At 46.2% G+C, this 27,535-nt stretch overlaps 1 protein-coding gene across 1 annotated transcript in view; it reads left to right on the forward strand.

The window, feature by feature from the left end:
• CDH13 (cadherin 13) overlaps window positions 1-27,535 on the forward strand; it is a 1,007,564-nt gene that overhangs the window by 519,102 nt on the left and 460,927 nt on the right. The window contains exon 8 of the mRNA XM_088026921.1: window positions 9,023-9,175. Within this exon, the coding sequence (XP_087883047.1) occupies window positions 9,023-9,175 (153 nt within the window). The remainder of the gene's footprint in view (window positions 1-9,022; window positions 9,176-27,535) is intronic.

Here is a 27,535-nt window from a genome sequence, read left to right on the forward strand (position 1 = left end):
AGTTGGCCATACGGAGTCTGGCTTAAAACCACGGGCTCTGGATACTTGGATTCAAATCCAAAGTTGTTTCCTAGCTGACTTTGCCAAGGTGTGTGGAACTCAGTTTATTCCTCTGTAAAGTAAAGATTAATATCAGTACCTATTCCACAGAGCTGTTGTAAGGATTAAATAGAACGATTGTATGTCAAACGTTTAGAACAGAGTGAGTGTGGCAAAGAGTTCGTGTTCAATAAAAAGTAGCTCTGTCATTGTCCTGCTCCTCATCGTCATCATTGTCATCATTTAAGAGTTATAAAAAGAACAGTTGCATCATTGAACATTTTATGTATTTAAGCATTGCATATCTCCCAGATCATTTACTCACCGTATTTCTTTTAGGATGGCATCATTTCCCCCATTTTGCAGAGGATGGGAGTGGGGCTCAGAGAGGCCATATTGCTTACAAAAGTCCACATTGGTCATGAGCTCTGAGCTGGGATGCAGACACCTCTTTACCCCTCTTCCAACCCTGTTCTCCTAAACACGTTAATCAGGATAGGTTAGGCTCTGCTGTAGTGAAGAGCAATCCCAAATTTCAATTGATCAAAGTAACAGAGGTTTAATTAAGCTCTATGTCCATTGAGGGTTAGGTGGAGGCTCTGCTCCTCCTCACCATCATTCTTTCCTTGGGATCTAGGTGGATGAAGTCACCACTATTTGGAAAATTTCTGGTCACATGGAGAAGGCAGGAAAGAACATAGATAAGCACACCACAGCTCTTAAAGCTTTTGCTCAGAAATAGCTGAAGTGACACATGTCACTTTCACTCACACTTCATTGGCCAAAGTAAGTCATATAACGACAATCAACTTCAAGTGGCTGGGGAAATATAGTCCTACTATGTGCCCAGAAGGAGAGGAGCCAGAATAGCACAGCCTCAGTGACTACTCCCTACTATCATAAGTCATCCATAAATAGAATAGACTGCAGGTATAAAAGATCTAGAGTTTTTACCAGAGATTTCAGGGACCATCTTGATTTTCAGTAGAACAACAAGAGTTAAGGTCAAAGAAAATGTTTAGCGTATTCTCTTGGACAATAAAGTATGAAAAAGTATGATACTGATGGCCAGTGAATGGACTTTGGGTCCAGACAAAAAAAGCATAATGACTGAATGATCCAAAAATGACCCTCTTTCTCTGATCTGCTGTAGCATCTTCCAGCACATGTGTGATGTTGCATAATCTAGACTTCAGGGAATGCATAGAAGTGTGAGCCCCTGGGGACGGCAAGGACTCTGGGACTCATAAATCGTCAATAAATGCTTTGAATGGAAGAAAAGGAGGTGGAGGGAGACTGTGTGTTAGAGGAAGGAAACATCTTTTCTAAAGTCATGAGAGAGAAACTAACCATGAGGCTAAGTGAATGGTGGTATAAGTTTGGTATATATTATTAACAAACATAAACTGAGTTCTTGCAGTGAGAATGGCACTCTGCCAATTACAAATTTAGATATGTGGAGTCATACAACAATTGTCTTTTTGTGACTGGTTTATTTCACTTAGCATAGTGTCCTCAAGTTTCTTCCATATTGTAGCGTGTGTCAGAATTCCCTTCTTTTTTAAGACTGAGTAATATTCCGTTTTATGGATATGCCACCTTTGGTTTATCCATTCACCCTTTGTTGGACACTTGTGTTGCTTCCACATCTTGGCTCTCATGAATAATGCTGTAGAATACTCACTCTTTCCGTGTGTCATTGGATCATTTAATAAAGATGATATCACACGTGGCCACTGATAAACTTTTTTTAAAACCTCAAAAGTAGAAATTTCATAAGCCACATTATTATATAAGGTGGAAATAAATAATTAAAATACTGTAAATACTTGTAGATTAAGAAATAGTCTCATAAAAAAATCCTACAGCCTAGAGAAAATACCCCCAAAAGTATAAACTATCAGAAAATAATGCCACAAAATTGCCCACAAATTAACACTGAAGGCTATGGAACTCAGCATAAGCTGTACTTAGGCATAATCTTAAATGTCTTTGTTATAAAAGAAGAGAAACAAAGCTGGTGTGATGATAGTGCTAAGAGATGAAGAGTAAGGATAGTGGAATCAGACATCCCCTCATCTTGTGTTCCTTCCCAAGGACACCACCCTGCCCTTAACCTTAGTGACCTCCATGGCACAATGGGAACCCTTCGAACATGGTGGTGGACACAGCAAGCCCTAGCTAGGATGAGAACCACAAAAGTCTATGGTGGGTCTGTGGCTATCATCCACCTGTGGTGGATTGCCAGGGTGTTGGTTCAGTGTTTCTGCACCAGGAGATTGGGACCCTCGGCCCTGGGTTTTCCCTAGTTCTCCTCCTTAATTTATGACCTAGTGGCTGAAAGTAGTTGAGCAGCACGAGGGGGAGGAAAGGGCATGGATCTAACAGCTGCCCAGACCGCTGAACAGCCAAGTTCAAAGGCATGTCAAGGACTAAACCACAGCTGGGAATTAATTAGTGCTTACAGATCACCTTAGGGAACCAATCTAATGATAAAACAAATGCCTTCTCATAACTATAGAAGGCAATAAGTGAGGGTTTTTTTTTTTCCTATTTAAGATGGAATAGACAACATCTTCAAAATTAGCATGTACATCAAGCTCCAGTAATTCCTCTTACGTGTTTAAAAAAGCGATTACCAAAAATATTCTAAGGGTGAAGGAAAAATACACCCCAACCTCCATCCTCCAAAGACCTATACTGTTCACATGCGACTTATTCCCTTTGGTGATTTGCAGGGGAGGGAGTGAATTATTTTTTAGTTGTTCACCCTTTTGATCATATTGTGTGTGTGTGTGTGTGTGTGTGTGTGTGTGCGCGCGCGCGCACGTGCATATAGTCTTCTATCTTTTGAAAAGAAATGTCTCCTGATTTTCTAAATAGAGAAGAATTAGAGGCATCACTTTAGTTGGCTGTGACTGGGAAGAAGTTCCAGGGTATTTGTCTTGGAACTTCTTTGCCGTCAAGCACAATGTCTCCTTAGACAAGGGGTCTCCACACAAGGGGACCTTTGCAGATTATTAGGACGGGGAGGGCTCTAAGTCCCTTCCTGACTCCTAGGTATTACCACTGCCTAGGAAGTTAACTCTAGGGATTTGTAAAAAGAGAAATGAAAAGGTTTTGTTGTTGCACAGGTAAAAAGAGAAATGAAAAGGTTTTGATGTTGCACTTTTTTTTTTTTTTTAAAGGTTAGGACAAAAGACCTTATTTTTAAAATGTGAGTTTGGGTTTATGAGCATTTTGTGATCATATAAAAACCTGCAAATAAAGTCACACTTCTTTACTCAAAGCTTTCTTCAAGTATCTTCTGTGTTCCAGACCCAGGAAATTTTGAAGAGAATAAGAAATAAATAGCCCAAGGGATAATCACCACCACCAACAAAGAGGCCATCTGCTCTCTGCTCTGATAGACCTCGCTGGTGAGCAGGGCTAAGCTCCGAGGATGAGGTTCATTCCTCATGGAGCAGGGCGGAGGTCAAGAGAAGCTTCAGTAAGTGGGCCGTCCTGGTGCTGAGTCCAGAAAGGGGAGGAGGGGTCTCGGACAGACAGGCTGGCGGACGGAAGTCCAGCTGCCCTAGGTCCAGAGGAAGTGAACAAAGTTCAAAAGGTCTGTGGTTGGTCGTGGCCGAAGTTAGAATTGTAGAATCGGGTGCAGACCCATCAGGAGGGCCCCTGAGAATTGACCCTGGGAGCAGTACAGAACCATGATGAATCCTAGCCTGGGAACTGTCATGGTGAGATTTGTGTTTCTATTTTAGAATGGCCATTCTGGTTGCAATTAGAACAGGAGATGAGAAAAAAGAAATCAGAAACTTGCAGGCCAGTGAGGAGGTGATTATCACATTGATTTACTTACTCAGTATGCAGATATTTATTGCACTATGTACCATTCTAGGCCCTTAGAGCAAAACAGGCAAAAGTCTCTAGTGGAGATCTGAGTTCAAGTATACACACAGGAAGTCGGGGCCAGAACTCTTCAGCAAACATGGTATACAAAGCTAGATGACTGTGTCATGTTTATATATGGAATACATTTCCCATGGGGGGAAAACCGATGTCAGTACAATGAAGGAAAATTCTGACCCACACGGAGACACCAGAATGAACAATTAAAAACCATATTGACTAAAGGCCATGTGGGGTCCTGGACTGGACTTTGGATCAGAAAAAAGAAGTGGGAAAACTAGAGAAACTTGAATACATAAAATCTAGATCTTGGTTAGTTCATAGTCATGTATCACGCAGTTGTGACCATGGTATGTAAGATGTTAACATTTGGGGAAATTAGACGAAAGGTAAATGGGAAGTCTGTACTATCTTTGCAACATTTCTGTAAATGTAAAACTATTCCCCCAAAAGGTTTATATGTAAACTTTTTTTAATGTATCCTACTCATGTAAAAACATTCACAACTGCTGTATGGTCCATGAGTGCGTATGTGTATAAATTCAGGGAAGAATACCTTAAAACTCTACACAACCAGGGGACAGAGGTGGGAGCAGAGCTTCGGGGATTCAGAGGAGGGCCTTGGCTTGCCCCTAATGGGCTAGTCTAAGAAATATGCAGCAGGACCGTCCTTTGCAAAATTCAGATCAAGCAATCACTGCGTCAGTGTTTCTTGTCCCTCCATGGGTGCAGAGGACTCTGGTCCCAGCTGGGCCGTGCCACCCCGATAGCTGGTATGCTGGCCGCCCCATGGCTACCCGGGAAGTCACTTTACCCAGGTATGCAGCAAGATGCCTGTGTGCTGTTCACATGCCTTTAAGGCTGTTGGCACCCAGGGCCAGAGTTCTTTCTCATCATTAGCTATGTTTTTTGTTTTTTGCTTTTTCTATTCAAACTCAGAGGATAAGTAAGTAAGGCAAAAAAAAAAAAAAAAAAAAAAATCCCACTGTGAAAAGAAGTGCTGAATTACAAAGACCAATAGGAGAGACCAGCTAATTGTGAAGCCCTGCTTTGTGGGATAATGGGTGTTAACAGCTGCTACAGGAGCAGAGACTCACAGCTGGATTTGTTCTGACCAGAAGGAGTGCCCTGGATTTCTTAAATCCCATCACATTAAACAACAACAACAAAAGGACTGCCCCCCGGGGCCACAGCCCTGGAGCGGCACAGGGTAGTTTTCGGGAGATGAGCATAGTATAATAAAGCTTGTCTGCAAACCCTCTTGACTAGCATGGAATAGCTCTGATGTGTGGCTCAAGGCTTCCTTGGGTTTGTGGCCATTGCACCCCTGCTATCTCCCCAGATCAGTGAGTCTGGAGTGGGCTGGGGACCCTCTGAAGTCCCATCTGGGGAACCAGAAGCCAGAGATATGGTGGGTGATTCCTAAATCTCAACCGAGCCAGGACTCCTGGCTTTTCCCTGGAACGCAGCCCCCACCCCCATGCTTTCCCCTCCAAGGTTTCTCCAAACTGCAGGGTGTTTGGACACAGTTGGAGATGTCAGTCTTGGGGAAGTAGCGACTCTGCTTTACTGACATTCTAGAAAGCAGGTTTTTAAATTAGAGTTCCTAATAGAGTCATATGTTTAAAACAGGTCTAGAGAGGAGTAGCAAACAGACCCTGCCTTTTGTCAGCATAATGCTCCAAATGGTAGCAGTGGAAACCAGCACCAGTTATAATGGGTATGGATGGTGCTGAAATCTGTCTAAATCAGTAGTCCTCAAACTGTGGCGTACGTCACAATTATCAGGGTGCTTGTTAAAGCCTATGTTACCAAGCCCCATCCCCAGGGTTCCTGATGCAGGAGCTCTGGGTGAGGCCTGGGAATTTGCATTTCTAACAAGGTGATGCCCATGCTGGTCCAGGGAACCACATCTTGAGACACGTCCCTGGGCTGGTGGCCTCATAACGCTCATTAGTCTGGTGGTGCCCTACTTGGTGTGACTGTGGGCGCTCCTTCAAAGTGGACATGGTTCTGAGGACCAGGAGGCAGATTCAGTAGATCTGTCAAAAGCCAAGCCTTTAAAAACAGAAATATTGAGAGAGAGGAGTCATGCAGCACAAAGCAGAGGTGATCACAGCAGGACTTCCTTCTCTGCCAAGAAGTCATTTAAATCCAGCAGCCAAGACCCTGCTTCTGTGGGTCAGGTGGCTCAAGCTCTCTGAGAGCAAGGAAATGACCCAGAACTGACCTTGATGGCAGGAGGAAAGGTGGCCCCCGGGGGGATTTCTGGGCCCAGAACTCAATGCTAAGGGGCAAACAGAAATGGGACGGTGGCCATATTTGCCCCAAGAGGGCCTTCAGGACCATCTCTGACTGTGTGCCTTCTAGAAAGTCTGGGAGGCTGTACTCCCAGCCCTTTCTGAGCAGGGCAGCGTCCAGAAAGGAGATCAGAGCACAGAAGACCTCCCCTGCAGGGCTTCACCAGTGAGCTGTGTCCGGTACACAGATGGGGTCAGAAGTCCACTCCTGGGAGCACCACAGCTCATGTAGATTGCCCATGTTCATTTCCTGTCACACTGTCTCCTGACTTAATATGGCCTTTGGAGAGGACCTGCCTACCTTAAGTGTGCTCAGGGGAGCAAGAGGAAGACGTGTTAATCCCCATTTGGGCTGAAGTGGTAAAAGGGGGGAGGAAGGGACAGTAAACAGGGAGGTGACAAAGAAGGCAGATTTTGATCAGTGGCCCCTTCCCACAGTAAGCCTGTTTCCAGAGCACTTCTCGTCTCAAACCAGAGATGTTTGTGAGTCTTGTGTTTTAAAAGGAAATTTGTTCTCTTAGAAAGGGATTCTTTTTTAATACTATGGTTAAGATGCTCTTTTTATGCCTGGAAGTCTCCGTCTTACCCAATAACAACGAAGTCTCCACATTACCCAATGTGTCGGTGTGATTTTGCTGTGATTATTACTCTCAGTATGGTAATCATTAGCTACAATTCATTGAGCCCCTTCTGTGTGCCAAGAAGTGCACTTTGCACATACTATCTCATTAAACCCTTGAGGGAATGGAGAGCCAAGTAGGCAAAGAACCATGTTCCAGGTCCCAGAGCTGACCACTGGCCAAGCTAGGACGAGAGCCTATGTTTGTCTGAACAGTGGCGTTCTAAAGTAAACAGATATCGGAACTGGTTCCGGCTGTATGACGGTCACTGGGATCCCGGGGTGCTCCCAATATGCTGAGGCTGTTGACCTCATGGAGATCCCAAGCAGGAGGGAGTGGGTCATGGGGAGAATGTCAGTTGGATTAAATCAAGTCAAGCAGTGATTAAAAACTCTTTTCATCAGAAGATATCACCTGCCTTATTTTTAGTCTTGCTTTAGATGATATTTTATGTTAATCTTAAAAATGCAAACAGAGATAATTGGTGTTTAATCAAAACTCTCAATGTATTTAAGTAAAATTTTAAATCAAAAAAAAAAAAAAAAGAAACCAGCACTGCTCTATGGAACTGTGTCAGGCTCTGTCAACTGGTCACAGCGGAGGAACCTGGGAATGAGGGTCATGCTGCCTTAGGCATCACTGCCACCTGGTGGCAGACATCGGAATTGCAGGCATGGCCGCCACAGCAATGGCCTCTGAGGGAGACTGATTCCACCAGAAGGCCCATTTCCTGTCGTGGTCCCCCAAAACCCTCCCGGCACAGGTAACAGTGTTCCAATAGGTGCCTGGTCATTTGTAAATTGGTTACAGCTGGATCAGTATCAGCTTTCATTTAGCTGTCTGTCCTGAATATCTACTGTGGTCAGGTAATCTTTAAATTGTTACCATAGGGGGGAAAAATTGTTACCATCGAATTCATGTTCACATATTGATGATAAAGTGACATTAAATATACACGAATCCTTGGACCAACTCAAGAACCATTTCATGCGAATAATGGTTCTCTCTTTAGCTGGGAATCTTCAAACACTATTAAAAAAAAAAATCATAGTTTAAAAAAAAAAGAAACACCGTAGTTTGGCTCCTAATTACCCCTCAACCTCCCTCAAACCATGCTAATGACTCCCAGTTTCTGGAGTTGTGTAGGCTCTCCCTCGCCGGCCTCCTGCCTGTGTCTGTCATGTTCCCTCTGCCAGAACCATCTTCTTCCATCTTATCACCTGAATTCTCTTCAAATGTCAAATCAAGCCTGACAACCTGTAGGGAATTATCTTAAATTCAGAAGTGTCAACGTTGCATAGCAATGTCCCTATAGAAATGGAAGGTGGGTTCTGAATCCCATCTTCATCTCTTTAGTAGCTCTGACCATGGCTTCATCCATTAAGTACAAATGATAATGTCCCCTACCACCAGCATTGGTGTGAGGTTTTTTTAGGTGTGTAAATGTGTGTAAAATGCTTCCTGAGCGGGGCACCTGGGTGGCTCAGTCGTTAAGCGTCTGCCTTCGGCTCAGCTTGTGATCCCAGGGTCCTGGGATAGAGCCCCGCATCGGGCTCCCAGCTCCGAGGGAAGCCTGCTTCTCCCTCTCCCACTCCCCCTGCTTGTGTTCCCTCTCTCGCTGTGTCTCTCTCTGTCAAATAAATAAATAAAATCTTTAAAAAAAAAAAAATGCTTCCTGAGCATCACGCCTACTACCCAGAAGCAATGGTGCAGGTGGCATTGTTGATGACTGGGTTTTGTAAATAGTTAGAACTTCGGTGAATGCCTGCCCACTACAGGATTGCCCACTCATTTTTCTCCCATTGTCTATTTGGTCTGGCTTGCAGAAGAAAAAATCTTTGTCTTGAGAGTAACAATAAGAATGTCCAACCTTGAATGTCCTGGAGTGATTTCCCATCTAGATCTATCTCTACATGTCCGTCCCCCTACCCCCATGCTGGAAAGTTTCCCCAGCTGTAAGCAGCAAAGATTTGCATGTCAGGATGAAAGGTGTTAAGCAATGATGCTATTTTTGGTGATGCTGCCTTAGTCGAGTTTATCCGGCCGCTCTGTGTTGACACCTGTGATTAGTGGATTGGTCACTGAGTTATATTGAAAATGTGCTTTCTCTGTGTTTTCCAGCCAGAGTCTTAAATGTCATTCTGTTTCTCTGACCAGGTAGTCGATAGTGACAGACCGGAAGGGTCCAAGTTCCGGCTCACTGGAAAGGGAGTGGATCAAGAGCCTAAAGGAATTTTCAGAATCAATGAGAACACGGGTAGCGTCTCCGTGACTCGGACCTTGGACAGAGAAACGATCGCTACTTATCAAGTGAGTGTTCCTCAAGTGCCCACCCTGAATTGCAGACATGTGGCTTTTCTGAGACTATTGTCTTCCCACTGAGCTCGTTATTTCTGTGCTTCATCAAACCTGGGGCTGTGCGGCTTTAAGTGTGTCTCTGTAGAACCCGAGTGGCACCGAACCCCAGCAGTGTAACAGTGGGGGCCCCTTTCTCATCAGCAGAGCCTGCAGGCCTCTGTGAGACTTTGGGCACAGGAGACCAAGAAGGGGGACCCTTGGGGGATCTCAGAGGAGGTCAGAACTGTGAGGGCGGCTTGGGCTTTCCCAAAACTGGCTCAATTATGAATAGCTATAAAAGGTGTGAACCCTTGGTTGGGATCACCGTACTTTTAGAAATCTATCCTAAGGGAATAGGGAGGATTTTAGATTTTTGTGCAATGCTCTTATAGCAAGACACGATCCTTAAAATGGAACCAATTTTGCTAAATGTTCAGCAATGGGGGAGTGGTTAAATTATGGCACAATTTTGCAAGGAGGTTTTGTACATTTAAAACACTTTTGAAGAAGTTCTGGTTATGTGGGAGAAATTCAAGATATTGAGTGGAAACAGACACACAAATACATATGGTATCCACCATGCAAATTGAGTATTTGCACATATCACAACAGGTGTAGATTTGTGAAGAAACATGATGGAAGAAAAATCGAAGTGTTAATGGTTGTATTTGGGTGTTACTGACTTTTTCTTTGTTTTTCTGATTTTTCTACAAAGTACTTAAGTTGATTTTTTAAAGAATTATCTATTTATTTTAGAGAGAGAGGGTGAGCGGGGCCAGGGCAGAGGGCGTGGCAGAGGGAGAGAGAGAGAAGCGCAAGCAGACTTCCTGCTGAGCGCAGAGCCCAACACAGGACTCCATCCCAGGACCCCGAGATCATGACCAGAGCCGAAACCAAGAGTCAAGACGTTTAACTGACTGAGCCACCTAGGTGCCCCTTAAGTTGCTTTTTTATGGAGAAATAAAAGGCTCTTTGTAAAAGGAGAGTGTCAGAAGTGGATACCCATTCAGGACACACAGACCAGAGCAGCGGCAAACAGATATTGGGGTGAGCGCTAACTCTCATGTGGGCTTGAGGTCAGTCCTCTCCCTTCTTCACAACATCTCCCAAAACTTCCCTTTTCACAGCCTGTGTTATGGACCCAGGCCTCTGACGGTATGAGCTCATTCTTTGAGAAATGAGGTGGAATTCTCGGCCATTTTCAGGAAATGCCCTCCGTGGGGTGCAGTGCACTGAGCTGCAAGCAGGCACTGCGGGAACAAGGCTCAGCCAACAATGTTTGTGTTCTGTCATCACGGCCGTGGCCTCTGCATTTCCCTGGATCGGGGTCAGAAGGTGGTGGTCAATTTATAGGACAAGCTTTAGCATCTCTGGTTTTCTTGGTCAAAACACCACATAAGAACAATCCAATCCCATGGCAGCAACACTACTCCCTCTCAGCCAAACCTGTGTTGTCCCTTTATTGGAGAGGATAGAGGGACAGTGCATTGAGAAGTGCGTGCTCTGGATGGGAAACGGGTACCCCGGGGTCTGGCCGGCCCTGTCATCCCGAGCTGTTGACCTTGGGAAGACCATGTAAGCTCTGGCCCTCAGGATCCCATCCATAGAATGCGAGTCCCCCTCGTCTCCCTATTGGATTGCTCTGAGTTTCCAGGGTGGAGAAGACACTGTGAGGGTGTTGGAGGAATCCAAGAACTGGACAAGTAGAAGCTGCCCAGGGAAGGTGCCGGAACCCTGTCTGTCAGCAGATCTCATGCTAAGCAATGTGCCCAAGGGTCCTGGGTCCGGGGAAGACAAGGGTGCTTCCCAGACCCCGCTCTCAGAAGCTTTGCCAAAGGGTAGACGCTGCAAGCATCTGCAGGGGTACCATCTGACAGAAATCGCCAAAGGGTGAGCAGAGTGTCCTTAGCGTATACCTGCGGGGAATCTGGTTGTGGCAGAAACTGAATGCCGCACCCTCTGAAAGTGGTGACCTCGACAGCAACCAGAGGGGACGTGGCAGCTGTCGGGGTCTAGGTGCTGCCCGAAAAGCCAGTGCCAGTCCGTAGGTGCATGGCCTCATCTCTTTCCACGCCGATCATGGGAAGAGCCATTAATTTTCAGACACGGGAAACTAAGGATACAATACATTTTATAATTTCATAGCACGGTGATCACGTTTAAGAGCTCTTGGTGTCACAAATTGCTATTTCAGGCTCAGCACTCCTACTTACTGAGCTGTGTGATCTTGGGCAATGCACTTACCCTTTCTGATCTTACCATTCTCGTCCATGAAACGGGGATAGTACTAGCACCTCTAAGGACTGTAAAAGCTAAAATTGCTAGCTTTAATCAGCTTTCAGTTGTTCATCAGTGAGTAAAATAGAGCCTGGTCTGTGGCTTGGAGCTTTGCATATTTTTTTTCCTTAAAGTGAAGCCATATAGTATCATAGCAATTAAAAATATAATTTTGTACACAGCCGCATTTGCTGCACCAGATGATGTCACAGACTAGCTGTGGAAACTTGGGCAGGGGGTCTGTCTCAACTTTCTCATCTATAAAATGGGAATGATGATAATACTATCTTAGAGGATTTTAATGGATTAAATACGTTAATATGTGTCACGCCTTTAGAATGATGCCAGAAACCCCGTGAGCACTATATGATCTTACCACATGAGCGAGAGACCCATGATGGATGGTCGAGGAAGGTTGTAGCCCAGCCTGCCCAGATCAAGCGTGAACTTTCCAGGGGTGATATTGAGTTTATAGTTTCATAGCATACTGATTAATTATTCATTTTTTTCTGCATATATTTGACTGAAGACCTACAGAGTGAAGCACTCCCTCCAAGGTGTTAGGGGAATCTGGTGGGAAACCAGACACACCTGGTTCCCAGCCTTCACGTAGCTTTTGTTTTAAATGCCTAGGCTTTGTTTCACAATGAACTGCTTTAAACTCCTCACCGTTGCGCATGTGATCTGTGGGCCCACAGTGCCTTGTTCATCATATGGCTTAGTTTACCCCCCGGGCACAGGGCCACGAGTGCCCAGTGGGGAGGTGCTGGTCCTGGTGGGAATGCGGGGTCTTACAAGAGCACCCAGGTACAACAGCCCAACAGCAGCCTGGCCCAGAGCCACTCTCCACTAGCCTTAGGGGTCCCGTTTCTAACACTATACCCCCCACGCCTCTTGCTTGCTCCTCCGTTAGTCTTTGTCCCGTTTCCTTCCTGTCCTTGCTGAGGAATGTCCCCGTCACCCTCTGTTTGGTTCTCCTATTTCTAGATTTACTGGGTTACTCTAGTGGATATACTTTGCACGCAGGAATGTCGCAACTCCCTTCCATTTCAAGCACCCATTTGGAAGGAATCTACGATCCTAGAGGCAGTTAGATCCATCCCATCCACGGTGGTCATCGTGGTTGGTAGCAAACAAGCCTCTTTCAAGAGCTGGATCCTCCAATCCCCACATTTTTCATTTTCCCTCTGGCAAGTTCTGAGAAGCAGGGAGCCTGTGGGCAAATGAATTTCCATCATAAGCGCTCCATTGTTGGTGCTGTTTATTTTAAAGTTAAGGGCTCCTCACGTGCAAGTCAAATGCGACTTGCTACTTCCCAAGCCCAACAGGAAAGCATTCAGAACTAAGCCTTGGGGATTTGCACAATAAGAAATAACCAGGGATAATTGGTCCTTGGGCCCCTGAATTTTTATCGTCATTAAAGCTACCGTTTATTGAACGCTACATGGCTGATATTGAGCTAAACACTTCATACATGCTCTCTTATTTAACTCATTTCACCCAGGAGACTTAAGAAGTAGATGTTAACACCATTTTACAGATAAGCAAATAACTGTGAAATAACTTTTGTAAGTTCTCGCAGCTGGTGTGGAGAGAATCTGGGGTCCATATGCACGTCTCTCCACCTGCAAAGCCCTGCGCTTCCAACCACTAAAAAATCCTTCCAGTTTTACCCTCAGTTAGAATCTGATACCTAATCCGCTCGTCTCCAGCCTTCTTTGTCAGGAACTCCCCTTATTGCGACTGGAAAGGGGGTGTGATTGGCTTGATGATCGATGTCTTCCTAAATACCGTCTTTGTCCATGACCCCCTGCCACCTGCCCACTCTCCCTACCCCAGCCCCCAAAGGGCTTCCCAAGCTTCTGACCCAACGTGGCACCTGGTAAAATAATTTAGTTCTTACGGTATTGGAAGCTGACATATTAATGCAAAGACTCCTGAAATATTACTCATTATTATGCATTTTGCCAGCATTTGAGTGATTTGTGAACTCTTCATTGGAATAAAGTACTGTAAATGATTCATGAATGACCAAGTTTATGAAATTCTATAAAAATATTAGCAGGTGGTAATGATTCCCTCACACTGTGAATATAATCTGCTGGCTGCGAATTTGTCAATATGGCAGGACAGGAGTTGAGTGGGGGACAGAGTCTGTTAGGCAGGTTGGGGGGCCAGTAGGCAGTCTGGGCTGGGTTCAACAAGAGGTAGGGGGCAAAACAGGAAGTCAGGCCATCGAGGTGGACAGGTGTCATGGGCAGGACATATTCACCCTGTTCTGTTGTCCACCGTTGGGAGACATACCGAGGACTGGGGATGTCAGAGCTGGGTAGGAGAAAAGGAGAGAGAAAACTAGCATTTACTAGGCACCTGTTAAGTGCCCAAGAGCTCTCTAGAGTACTCGATACACAAACCTATGAAACTGGTTCATTATCTTGCCTTTATGGATGTGTTAGCTGAGGGCCAAAGTGGTTCCCAAGATACGTTATTGTTATTAATGTTGATGCTAATGTTTATTGAATATTTACAATGCACCAAGGCTTTGTGCTAAATACCTAAATGATGATCTCATTTAATCTTCACAGAGATGAGCTTAATAATGTTATCTTGTGCAATTATAGAACCAGTAACTGGAACAACCTGTGTTCTTGGCCTCAGCACATGAGCAGGATTTCACTGTCTCCTTTGGAATTTTTGTTCACATTTTCTGGGCTATAACTTGCTCTCCTTCAAGCCAATTTCTTGGATACGTTTTGAATCTGGTAGTTAAGAGTGTTGCCATAGAATTGGAATCCACCTGGCAGAAAGAAGGTTCCTCCTGTGTTTCCATTCACTCATGTGGCTCTGCCCTATTTCTAACCCATAGGTAGCTCCAAGACAATTTGGCAGACAATACATTAAAGTGAAAAATGCTGCCGTCAAGTCGAAATACGTGTATCATAACGTTAGTGATTGTAAGAGAACCAAGACATGTAGATTTACCCAGATCGGAGAGTTATTTAGGTGATTAATCTGTTTATAATAATGTCCGTGGTCTACATGGATCATGCATGCATTACGTGATAGGACTGCACTGCCCTTAATAATATCTGTGCTTGGAATGTTCCCCTGGCCTGCACTTGGAGGGACAAGTTACATCCTTCTTCATCCTCTAGTCTGATCGCCCCCATGGCCATCTTTCTTGGATAGGATTCTTGGTGGTAGTCCTCAAAATCCCTCCCAACTCGTGTATAAAGAAAGTGGTTTATTAAAGGGTACAGGGAGCTTATGTAATTGCCAAAGGGACCCAGTAACCTGGTTCACGTGGGACGCGACCTGTGGTGGCACTACAGGAGATACCCAGCCTTGGATGATACTGTTGTTGAGCAAGGGTTCTCAGCCTTGGCACTATTGACATTTGGGGCTGGATAATTCTTTGTTACGGAGGCTGACCTGTGCAGTGTAGGGTGTTTAGAAACGTGGCTGGTCTCGAACTACTAGATCCTAATAGCACCCCCAATCCCAGTCTTGACAGTGTAAAATGTCTCCAGATAGTGTCAGTCGTCCCACAGGGGCAAAATTGTGAACCACTGTTCTGGAGGAGCAGTGACTACTGTCACCTCTTCCCGCCACCCTGTTCTTGTGATGCTCATAACGGGGTCCACCTTGGCTGCCCAGAAATGTGCCGTGATTCCTACAGCATGCTTTCTGAACCGTAGATCCACGAAGCAGAACTTCTGCCTTCTGTCCCACTTCCACTGCCAAGTCTAATGCCAGGATGTCTGCAGGGAAGAACCTGGGTCATAGGAAGGACTGTCGCTGAGCTAGCAAGGGGTTCTGAGTGGCGTTGAGGTCTACGGTGTCAGCCCCCACATCATTGGTACCATCTTATTCCAGGGAGGAGACAGTCAGTGATAGGCATGGCTGTCCGAAGGCAGGTCACCAACCCATGCCCAGGAGAGTGTGTGGCTTCACATCTCTGATTCCAACTTCTCTCATTATTACGGGCCTGTCAATCAATAACACACGTGACCTTGGAAAGAACCTTGATTGGGAGGAGACAGAGACCCTGGGTTAAAAGCTCAGGCTATGGAATCCCAGACTGACTGAGGTTAGAATTTTGATCCTGCTGTCGTAGGAACTATATGAAATTGCCATTTGTACAGGTGAACAGAGGGTGAATATGGGCCATTTCATGGTGTCACCTTTGGCAAGTTATTTAACTCTTTCTCGTTTTCTCATCTTCACGTTGGGCGGCAAGACGGCCCGATCATGCCCTGGCTGCGTTGCAGTTGGTGAGTGGGATGTACAAGGGTAGGGCTCAGTACAGCTGCTGACTTAAGTGTTCCTGAGCCAGGAGCCATCACCTCACGTGCCGTTGTCCCCCGGCTCTCAGTACGCTCCTGAGCCTTAGCATCACTGCAGCTGGCTGGCTCGACGTGTTAATTTGTGTCATTGATGGTGGCCTTGGAGCCGATTTCATTACAGTCCCGCGGGGTGAAACCAGTTGTGCCTTAAAGGTGCTTATTTCTCCAGGTGCTCTGGTCCGCCATGTGGACACCCTCCAACTCCAGCTCATACTCTTCAAAACTGCCTTGTTTTTGTTTCGGTAATGGCTCCTGGGAGCCAGGCAGATTGGGCCCAGGCTTCTTTGCTCTGTCCTGTCTAGAGGCTGGATGATTGTTAAATGCCACGTGACAGAGTGTTTGCTTATTTCTCAGAAACCGGCCTTTTAGGCCAGAGATGAAACTGTCCTCAGAATATTTGAACAGGTACAGGAGAAGATAATTCCTGATAGGAGGAAGCTGGCCCTGGGGCCAGCAGAACGGGCTTTTCTGTCTTACTACATCTGGGAGCCACGAGTAGTTTATTTGTGGTTCTCAAACTTTGCTGCTCATGAAAACCATCTGGGGAGATTTTAAAGCTCCTGACGCCCAAGCTGCTCTCCAAACCAATTAAATCAGCATGTCTTGGAGTGGGACCAAGCATCACTACGTTTATAAAACCCCAGGTGTTTCCATTGTGTGGCCAAGTTGGAGAACCACTGGATTAATCTAACCCATCTGTGCCCCAGTTTACTCAAACCAATGGGGATAATCACCCCCCACCAGGTAGGTTTGTTGTGAATCTCAAGTGAGACAGCACAGGGAGGAGTTTCTAACACGGAAGAGCAGAAAATCAAAGGTCTTCCTTCCCCTCTGTCAGCAGCTTGACTCTGTGCAAACATCGGAAGCTAACTACTTTCTGGCATCTGTTTTGACACAAGCACTTAAAAAATCGAAATGCGAAAAAGCAGAATCGGATAAACAAATGAACAGGTTGTCTTGTGACTATAGTTACAAAAAAATAAATAACTCAGGATTTGGTCGTGGCCTCTCCGTACCCCAGTACCCCTGAGCATCTCCATCTGGCTCCTTCCGGTTCCGCTCTTCACATTTCCAAGCACTTCATTTTGCAACCCGGCGTTATCAGCCAGGCGCAGCTGGTGAAGCTGAGGCATGAAGAGGTTAAGCGACATCGCCGAGCCCGCCGCGTCCCCGGGTCAGGGTGCTCCTGGCTGATTGTTTCTTTGGTCCACTAAGCAAAGATGCTTCCTCACTCAGGGCTGCAGGAATGTGCTTTCCTAGACCTCATTTGCACAGACTCCTCAGAAGAGGTGCAGCTTGCATCTTGGCAGATGGGCGAACACAACGCCCCTCGCCCCTAGGCTGGCTCCTCCGCGGGCCGGGCCCGCAGGCTGCACCCGCATGCACTCAGGGAACGCTAGACGTGTGAAAACGATGCGTCCCTTATCTCTCCACGCATCTAACAACGGTCAAGTCCGTTCAGCGTGACTGCTTGGTGGTGTTTGTTCTTCGCAAATGAAGAATCACAATACATCACGACAGCGAGAGCCTTTAGACCTGTTTACTCTAAACTGCTAAGTTTACGAATAAGAACGAGTTTATTGGGCAACAGCTCTGACTCCCAGTGCTCAAAATCCATTGCCCATGTTCTGTGATCCCTCGACAGCAGGCATGGTGGCAGACCGCTCTGGGACCAGACCCTGCAGACACAGATAAAACACCCCTATTAGCTCCCACTACTCCCTCCCCGGCTCGCTGCAGTCATCAGTTGGCATAAAGATTTTTTTTTTCATTTGGCAAAAATGAGCCAGGGAGGGAAGGAGCTTGTTCAGGGACATGGACAAGGAAGAAAGAAGCACAAACGAGAAGATCAGAACGGGCTGTGCTTCTCCTCTGGCCCCTTAAAGTAAGCCTGACACTCTTGGGTTAGAGGGCAGAAAATGATGGGAATTATTTTTTTTATGAGATACAATGCAAAATTGGAGGTGAGGACCAGAAGCTAATTAAACCAATTACAAAAGACAGGGTAAAATTCTCGGTTCAAGCACTATGGCTATGAAGCCAAGCAACAAAGGTTGACGTAATTCAGAAGAGAGCCATCCCCACCCCGACTCCTGAGACCCAGGCAGCACTTTGGCGTGGGAAGGGGTGGCAATTAGTGGGTGGATGACCATGGTGAAGGGCCCTCAAGTGGGAAGAATGAAGGGGAAGAAGAAGACAACCTTGATTGGGAGCCCTTGTGAAACCAGCTTTGGACATCCTAAGAAATACTTGGGGAATAATATCGTAATGGGGACTGAGTTCCCCTTGAGCAGATTGAAAGCTGGACGTTCTCACGATGGGAGAATAATATCAATATGAGTCATGTCCTCATCTGGCGCTGGGGAGCAGCCAGCCTCCAGGTTACCCATAACCCACCTCAATTCTTAACTCCTTAACGGCTACAGATCTGAAATGGAGAGAACCTATGCACAGAATCCCAGGGTAAACGGAGCAAGGAGGAACACAAGCTTTTACCCATGGAGCTTCTCTTCCAGCCAAGAGAGGTGGAGGGAAGTGGGGCAGTGCCTGTGGGAAGGCAACCTGGGCGGGCACACACCCAGCAGCCCCATCAGGCAGGACCCAGATCACCCACAAGAGTGATTCAGCCCACAACGACAGGATGCCTAATTAGTGCCAGTCGCCCTTTCCAGGTGCTGGGGACAGAGCTGTGAACAAACCACCAAGTTCCTGCCGTACAGAACTCTGTCAATAAACGGAAATTAGTGAGTATATAACATGTCAGGTGGTTGTTAAGTACAGGGAATAAAACCGGAGCAGATTAAACATACAGAGAAGGATACGAGACGCTGCGTGGCTCTGGCAGGCCAGAGTGGGAGGGGGCGTTTGTAGGCAGGCCTGATGGGAAGTCTGAGGGCAGCAATGCTGTCCTTACCCCTCGGGTGTCCTTGATAGCAGGGGTTCTCAACCACAGTGTCGGCCACAGTCAGCAGGGTGTTGGTGCCCCCCAGGGGACATCTGGCAATGTCTGGAGACATCTTTGGTTGTCACAACTGGGGGGATGGGTGCCACTGACATCTAGCGGGTCGAGATCAGAGATGTTGCTCAATTTATCTTAGAATGCACAGGACAGACCGTGCACGCCATGATCGGCAGGCACTGCCGCGGGGCTGGCCTCTTACAGGGTCTGAAGATAGACCCTGGTGTAGTCACTCAAGTACTCATCAAGCTTGAATAGGCAAGAGGTCTGTATTTGTCGCTGGGGCACCCGTTCAGGGATACTGCTCCCGTCCTTGTAAAGCTCACGGTCAAGCTGGGGACATCGCCCTAGGGCAAGGGCAGGGCTCAGGACCAGCCTTCCAGCCTTCCAGAGGACATGACATAAAAGCAAGCGCTTGAGAATAAGGAGTTAGCCAAGTGACAGGGAGGGGCACAGGCCAGGAAGAGTGTTCCAAGGTGAGGGGACAGAAGAAAGGGCTTCAGACACCTCCGGAGGAGCTGGAGAGCAGGGCTCCCCTGGGAGACACAAAATGAACACGACATGGGGAGAAGGTGGGCCCCGTGGGCTAAAGAATCAGCTTAGACATCGTACCCGTAGGTAACAGGCAGATGATAGAGGATTTTAGGCTGGAGAGTGACATAATCAGATTTGGATTTGGCAAGGACTGCTTTGGTTGCAAAGAATGCGTGGGAGCTAGCAAGTCCTGTCTCCGGGTCTCTGAAGCCAGAGTGGCACAGATCAGATAAACAGCATTCTCACCCAGGAAGACCCAGGAGAGGCGTCCAGACTCATCGTGAGGATATTAACTGTACTTTGAGATGGATCGTAGCAGGAATTGGGGAGCCAGGTCCTGGCAGGCCTTGCAGGGTAGGGTCAGGAACTTGGATTTTATTCTAAGAAAGCCTAGGAGGGTTTTCAGCAAGGGAGTGACATTCAATTGGCATTTCAGGAAGATTTATTTGAACAAGTCAATAATAACATAAACTAATTAACATGAAATAGAAATTAATTTAAAAATGCATTCATTTGTTGAGAACCCAGCACCTACCAGGCACTGGGGGTGAGAGAGAAAAGATAAAGTCCTGCTTTCCCTGAGCTCAGCATTAAAGTTCCCTTGTAGACGAGAGTAAACCAGAGAACTTTTCTTTATTCTGAATCCACGTGTGGAGGACTTGGGGTGCTTTGTGTGTTGGCTGGTCGTTCCCATTAGTTTGGCTCAGTCTCCAGGCCAAGTGAACATTCTTTGTTAAAATTCCAAGGTTTTAATCCTGTTTTCTATGGGGGTTTATTGGTGTGCTGTCTCAAGATTATTTATTAAACACACTTGGCTGGAGCTGTTAGCTATCAATTCGTTTGATTGGCATCTGTTTTTAAGATCTTTATTATGAAGAAGGCTTATCTTTTTCTCTCAGTGAGGCATTAGGTGCAAAAAGATCATTTCCATATTATTTTTCTTTTTCTGAAGGTGCAGAAGTTTGCATAATAGGCCCCTTTAAGCAAAGGCCATCTTTCCTGGTACCATGTTGGAAAGATGACTGCTCACTGAATAGGACTCAACTATGCTCTGTGACTCAGGGGTGCTCCTTCCCTGCCTGCAGCTGAGGCCAAACAGCCTGGCTCAGCATCCCAGAGCAGGCACCCCAGAGGTGGAATAAAGTGAGGGAAGCCTGAGAATTTAGTGAGAAGGCATCCTTGCCCAATGATGACCTAGCAAGTCAAACAACATTCATGGCATCCAAGACCACATTGACCATGTTTGACAGTAAGAAGTCAGGATGAGAGCCCTGTGCTTTTCCAAGTTGATCGCACCCATCTGGCTTGGGGTACACATTCAGTGGATGGCTAACACCCGGGCGCAACACAGGCAAAGACCTGAGGCAGAGGTCTTGCCAGCCAGTCAGAAAGGCCCAGAAAACCAGGTGACTGGCATCTCACAATTCATTGCAAATGCATTTTCTGTTTGAGTTTCAGTGCAGAGCCTAATAAACTCTATGCACAACAGCAGCAAAATATGGCCTGCAGAACCAGAAAGATTTACTCTCTGCCCCTTTACAGAAAAGGTTTGCCAACTCCTGGACCAGACTTACCTTCACATCCCTTAGGAACTGGCAGCTCCTGCAGTCTGTTGATAATCTGATTTTAAGAATTTTTGAAACCATAGTCAGTCCCAAAAGGGAGTGTACAAGTTCCCCTTTCCTGGAGATTTCCCAGGAAAGTCTAAATGTGTGTGCCCTTTAAATGACAGGGATGCTGTTGGACCCAGAGGTGAAAGAGGCCAGAAGCAAAGCCCCATTTCCCAATCATGAGCAGGGGCTGCCCAGGTTCATCTGCACACTGCTTCTTGAGTCAGTAAAACAGTGGTTGGAAAAGGCTTTGCAAAGGGAGAATGACTGCAGGGGTAGCTTACAAGACAAAGCTCCTTGTTGCTTCTCTCACCCAGCACGGTCCCTCTCCAGAGCACTGCTCAGGGACCTGCATGCAGGCCTCAACGGAGGGGCTCTAATCCTTGCATTGACTCAGTGTATTAGGAACCTCCGTCCCTCTGTTCCCGTTTCTGCCACAACAAACTATCACAAACTTGGTAGCTTAAAACAAAACAAATCTGTTCTCTTACTATTCTGAAGGCCAGAAGTCAAATCTGGTGCCACTTGCCTAAAATCAAGGTTGCAGCAGGTAGGGCTGGTTCCTTCTGGAGGCTTCTCCCGAAGCTTCCTCCAGCTTCTAGAGGCTGCCCACTTGCCTTGGCTTGTGGCCTCTTCCATCTTCAGAGCTGGCAACGGTGGGTTGAACCCTGCTTACACTGACATCTTTCTGGTTCCCTACCCATTCTCGGTCTCCTGTTTAGGGTCCCTGCCGTTACATGGGGTCCACCTGGATAATCCAGAATAACCTCCTTATTGTAAATGCAGCTGATCAGCCCATTCATTCCATTTGCAACCTTAGCTCCCCTTTGCCTAGAACCTAACATGGCCACAGTTTCCAGGCACTAGGCTGTGGACATCTCTGGGGGCCACCATGCTGCCTATCACCATACCCCCTTTTATAGATGAAGTAGAAGCACAGAGCAGCTTAGGAATTTAAGCATGGTCCCACAGCTGGTAAGTGATGGGTGATCTTAGCCTCGGCCCCAGCCATGGTCACTTCCCGAATCTGGGGACAGATGATACAGTCGGCAGGGTGGCTTCAGACAGAGAGAACTAGAGAGAGGAAACACTCAGCTGATCCTCTGTGGCAGCCCTGGGATTCTGTCTCTTAAAGGTTGGAGGCAGCTTGTTGCTTGCTGATGGGTTTTCCTACCAGAGCTCAAACGTCCAGGCCTTTCACACTATCCTCATTACTCTTCTTGAAGAGAAGTGTGTTTATGTTGAAGTGTTTAGCGTTTCATTGTGGTGTTTTACGAGGATCATTTTCTTCAGAGCAAGTGAGAGTCAGGGAATGGTTGATTTTCATTTCATTTCATTCCAGAGCTGCTTTGGATCCATCACTTAGCACGAGGTAGGCCCCAAAGAGTGACCTGCTCTGAAGCCCTCTTAACCCGTGGATGGAGTATTGATCACTCAGCCTCAGTAGGCAGGTACCAGCAACCTGATTCTGACCCTAAGCTAGTCTTCACCATTGGACCCAGGTAGCTCCAGATTCCCGCCCCAGGGCGACTTAAACAAAATAGCAACAGCCCAGCTTGCACAGTGACTGTATTAGGCTCGGACTCGATGCACTTCCTAGGCAATCTCTTCCAAGAGCCCTCTAGCATGCCAGAAACACTGTTCTAGGTACAAGGCATTTAAGAATGAATGGAACATGTTCATTGCCCCCCCTCAGGAGCATCTACTCCTAAGAAGCTTGGAGATACTCTTTTTTTTTTTTTTTTTACCTTTTTTCATTTGGAGAAACTGAGGCTTAGGGAAACATCAGGAAGCAGGTCACATAGCTGGTAGGTGAAGGAGCCAAAGGACAAACCCGCTTCCTCCCCTCCAGAGCACTGGGCACACACGGACTCTGCCACACTTCATGCAAGTACTGAGGGCTTGGTTTGTTCACTGTAAGCCAGTGGTTCTAGACTTGGAATGACCCTGGCCCCCACAGGGGACAGGTGGCAAAGTCGGGAGACATTTCTGGTTGTCACAACTGGGAGAGGGATGCTACTGGCATGTGGAGGCTAGAGACCAGTTATGCCACTAGGCCTCCTACGAGCCCTAGCACAGCCCCCACCACAAAGAATGATCCAGCCCCAAAAGCCAACCATTCCCCTGCTGGGAAGCCCCAGGATAAAATGAGAATAAAACCCACCCAGTAGGGTTGCTGTGAGCTTCGCAAGTGACAGTGTGTGTGCTCAGGCGGTGAGCCTACCATCTAACCAGGACAGGTTCTCAGCAACCAGACCGCAGGTAAGCTGGCCCCCTGGCTCGTCGCGGCTCCACCTGGCCCGAACTCCTCCGCGCTTAATTCTGAGAAGCGCCCAGTAATGTTCTAGCAGAGCTCGGCAGCATGCATTTTTTATTCTTCATGGTGTCTTTAATTTTTTTTTTGTATTGCAGAAGACAAATTCCATTTCCTTACTCCTGAGGGAAAACTAATTCCAGTAAAGGCCACTTGTCTCTGGTACCTTAAGATCTCGATAATTTACAGCAAGTTTATTTTTATTGAAAATTATGTAGATATTATTCAGAAACACAATTTCCAACTATACGGAACACTTAAGCAGATTATATTTTAAGGGTTAATACATATATTGAGGTTACATGCTGGAATGTGCACTTCTCAAAGATATTTTTCCTTTTTTTATAGCTCTCTGCCTTTGAGATCCTCAAACTTGTGTGCTAAGAAGTGCTGAAGGATTAAAATATTTTCCAAATGGATATTATGTTATAAGTTATGGGTTGTTACCATTTGACTGCAATTCAAACTCATGACACTTTATATCGCTTATATGATTAATTCAGGAATGATTTGCATTTAAATGCATTTAAGATATTTAACTTGCAATTCCAAATGTACCTATTTTAAGCCTGGCAAAAGCACTCAGTCTCTAATGTGTGTGGACTACCCCCCTCACCCCCGGTTATGTGGACCTGAAAAGGATTCAGATATTAACACAGCATAGCTTTTTCTGAGAAATATAAGAACTGAGAAATGCCCATCTGAACACACGCACACACACACACACACACACACATATGCACACACACTCACCTGGGAATATTTGGGAAACATTGAAAGTTTGGGAAACATTGAAAATTATAATTGCTTTTTTAAAATTCACAGCGCACATTTAACACAGTAAAGATATTTTAGAGACCTGCACTTGAGAAGCCTGTTTAAACCAGCATATTCCGCATATTTAAAAAACCCAAACTTTCAACAGCGTTCTCCTATAAGAACTATTAACCATTATAAAAAAAAAATCACACTGTGGATAATGTTGGTGAGAAAAAATATTTAATTAATGAGATCAGAAAGGAGCAGTCGGCTTGGAGATGCTTAGTAGTGCCAACACACTTCCCTGGGATGCTATATGGTCTGCCATTCTAGAAAAATGATTCTGGAGACATTGGGGCCTTCTTTCTCCATTAATGTAGCAGAAACCAGGCTCCTCTCACTTCCTCTTGTTTCAGTCAGCCAAGAAGTGAGTCTGTGAGCTGAAAAATGTGGTCTGTGCACACAGTGGGATATTACTCAGCCGTACAAAGGAATGAGGTACAATGTGGAGGATCCTTGAAAACATGATGCCAAGGGAAAGAAGTCAGACACAAAAGGTCACATGTTGTATGCTTTCACCTATATGCAATGTGTCTGGTAGGCACCTCCACAGAACCAGAAAGCAGACGGCTGGGGAACAATGGGTATGGATTTTCCTTTGGGGATGATGAAAATGCTTTGGAGCTAGGCAGTGGTAATGGTGGTGCAACATTGGGAATTCACTAAATGCCATTCACTTATTCACTTTAAAATTGTATATTTGGTGGATTCTCCTCCATGTTCTTTAAATCGTGGGAAGTAAAAATGGTGAGGGAGGAGGGAATGACGGGGCAGGAAACCCAGGTGTGAAGAAGGGGTGGGGGTTGGGGGGTGAAGAGACGGGTGGGCAGGGCTGAGGGGGACAAAGAAGATCAGGGGGCTGTCCTGCCGTGTTCTCCAAAACAGCATGGACAACTCATCTGTACCAGACGATATGAGGAAAATGTAGCCCAAAGAGAGGTTCAGTATACAGGACTGGCCATCGAGAGAGGGTCAAAGGGCAGCGTCTGCCCACCTCAGCAGAGAGCTGACGGGAACTCACACCGTGGTAGTGCGTTCGTGACCACAGCTTGGTGGGCCACACATATGTCTTTACTCCCGAGAGGGAAGCAGGGGACCATGACACTAATGAAGCTGAACTTTTAGGGGCCTTTATTGGTAGGGACCCCTTCTGAAGCCCTCTTCCCAGGGTTATGTTGTGACTTTGCGTTCTTCTCCTTAAAGTGGACCCCCAAATTGCATCCCCTTCAGCTTCCCCACAACCTGGATGAGCCCCTGTGATGTAGCCTGGTGATGCCAGTGTCTGCTCTGATGTTGTCAAACTTCACATGCATCAGTGCCTGCCTAAAGCCAGGTGCCTTGTGTGTCGGGGAAGGACTGGACAAGTGTGGTCCAATGGAAATTTGTGCAGCGATGGCAATGTCTGTATCTTGCTGTCTAATGTGGGGGAGTCCAATATGGTGGCTCCTGAGCTCTGCAACTATGGCTACTGTAATTATGAAACTGAATTTTTCACTTTATTTAATTTTAGTTCATTTTAATTTAAGTAGTCACATGGCTGGTGGCTACTATATAGGCAACTGCAGATCCAGGACATCATGAGTGAAAATGCCACCTTTAGCATCATGCAAGTCTGTTCGTGTTAGCTTTACCTCTTACGAGCTATGTCCTTCAGGGCAAGCTGCTTCATCTATGGGCCTTAGTTTCCTCATCTGTGAAAGTGAGAAATGATAGGACCTACTTCCTAGAGCTTTTGTCAAGATGAGAGGAGATATTGTATGTTGAGTGCACAGAACTGAGCATCTAATGAGTCCTTTGCTAAACATTGTTTGTGCCTTTTGATTTTGGTAATTCATCCAGGCTTTACACCGCAGTGCTTTGAAGAAATGAGGCTCAGGGAGGTGATGTAACTGTGCTCGGGGTCATGTAACCAACCAGAAGGTAAATGAGTGGGAATTTATTCCCATGTGTTCCAAAGGTCCATTGGCTTGCTGTTGTACTGTGTTCCTTCCCCTTGAATGCTTGGTTGCCAAGTTCATTTCTATCAAGAGAATGGGATGGGGACTGAGAAACGGGTCTTGTTTTTCCCCTTACGCTGGTCCATTAGGTGAGGGGCTCTATTTGTTGAGATGCGATTAGTAGCAGTTGAAATCCTAGGGAAAACTCGTGAGTATGTGAGCGGGCTTCTATCTCCACAGTGGTCTTTGCTTCTCGCATACGTTGGTTCCAGGTAGGTTCTGGGCTGGACTAGCAGGGAAGACCCTAGTTTCTGTCATCCGAACCCCCTGAAAGTTCTGATTGAGTCAAATCTTTCGGACATGCTATTTGTTCAACCAATCTTGACTTGTGTTTTAAGATTGTGAATATCCCATTTTGAATACTTTCTTCTTCCTTCTACATAAAGCTGTCTCCAAATCCTAGAGAACTAGGTCTGACACAGATAGAGGCAAGATGCCTTCTTTTGTTCTGACTTTAGTTGTAAAGAACACAGGTGTCCTGTCATCCTCACCTCTGGGCTAAAGAGTTGGGGTCTGGAGTGAGTCTCTTATTCAGATCTGAGAGATGCATCAGCCACTGCAAGATGTCCTGTGTGTGCTATTGAGAGCATCCCAGTTATATGCTCAAGGAAAGCTTAAGAAGCCAAGAGTCAGTGCTGGTCTGGGGGCTAATGCTTCACTTCCCACTCTATAAATACACTGTCCATCTTGTCACACTGGCTGTTTAACAGCCCTGCCCATGTCATTCTTAAGAGAAACAGAGTAAGGTTTCATTAACGTGAGAGATCAGCAGTAGTTCCGTTATAAGTTATCACTGCAGAGGGAGAGCAGCTAGGTTAGCTCCTCAAGTTGGAAATAAAAAAGATGAATGGCAGGAGGAAATGAAGTTAGTGCTTTACTGCCTGGATGCTTTGCCACCAGTACATGAGGGAAGAGGGGAAGGCCCTTTCTCAGCACAGATTGTCTACGGAAAGGCAATTAATATCTTTTAATCTGAAAAAACATCTATTTGCCATGGTAAGATTCACAACTCCATGACCCCAGGATGGTCATCTTTTGTTACCCATCGAGCTGGGGACATCATACTGGCCAGCTCTGCATAGCTCCATTTAACTACAAACCTCTCTCAGAGGTTCTGGGGTCCCTGGCATGTCAAGAAGACAGAAAGGTATGGCATCATTATAGCCAGTCTACTTCCTGTGACTGTTTGCTTATTCTGAAAGGTGCTTATCTTCCCCCCCGCCCCGACTCACTCACTCATTCATACACTCATTAATTCAGCCAATGACTATTCAACTCCCATGACCTGTCAGATACTGTTCAGGGCACTAAGCAATGACCCAGAGTTCCTGCTTTCAGGGAACTTACAGCAGGAGAGCAGGCAGGTGATGATAAATGCCCCTGAGTAAAATTAAACTGGGCAAGGAGGATGGAAAAAGCAAGGAGTGAACAACGTCCTATTTTATATGTGAGGGTCCAGGCTGGCCTTTGCGAAGAG

The sequence above is a fragment of the Eumetopias jubatus genome, unplaced genomic scaffold (genome assembly GCF_037043125.1).
Source record: "Eumetopias jubatus isolate StellerSeaLion01/CBP00866 unplaced genomic scaffold, mEumJub1_p1.0 scaffold_10, whole genome shotgun sequence".
Taxonomy (NCBI): domain Eukaryota; kingdom Metazoa; phylum Chordata; class Mammalia; order Carnivora; family Otariidae; genus Eumetopias; species Eumetopias jubatus.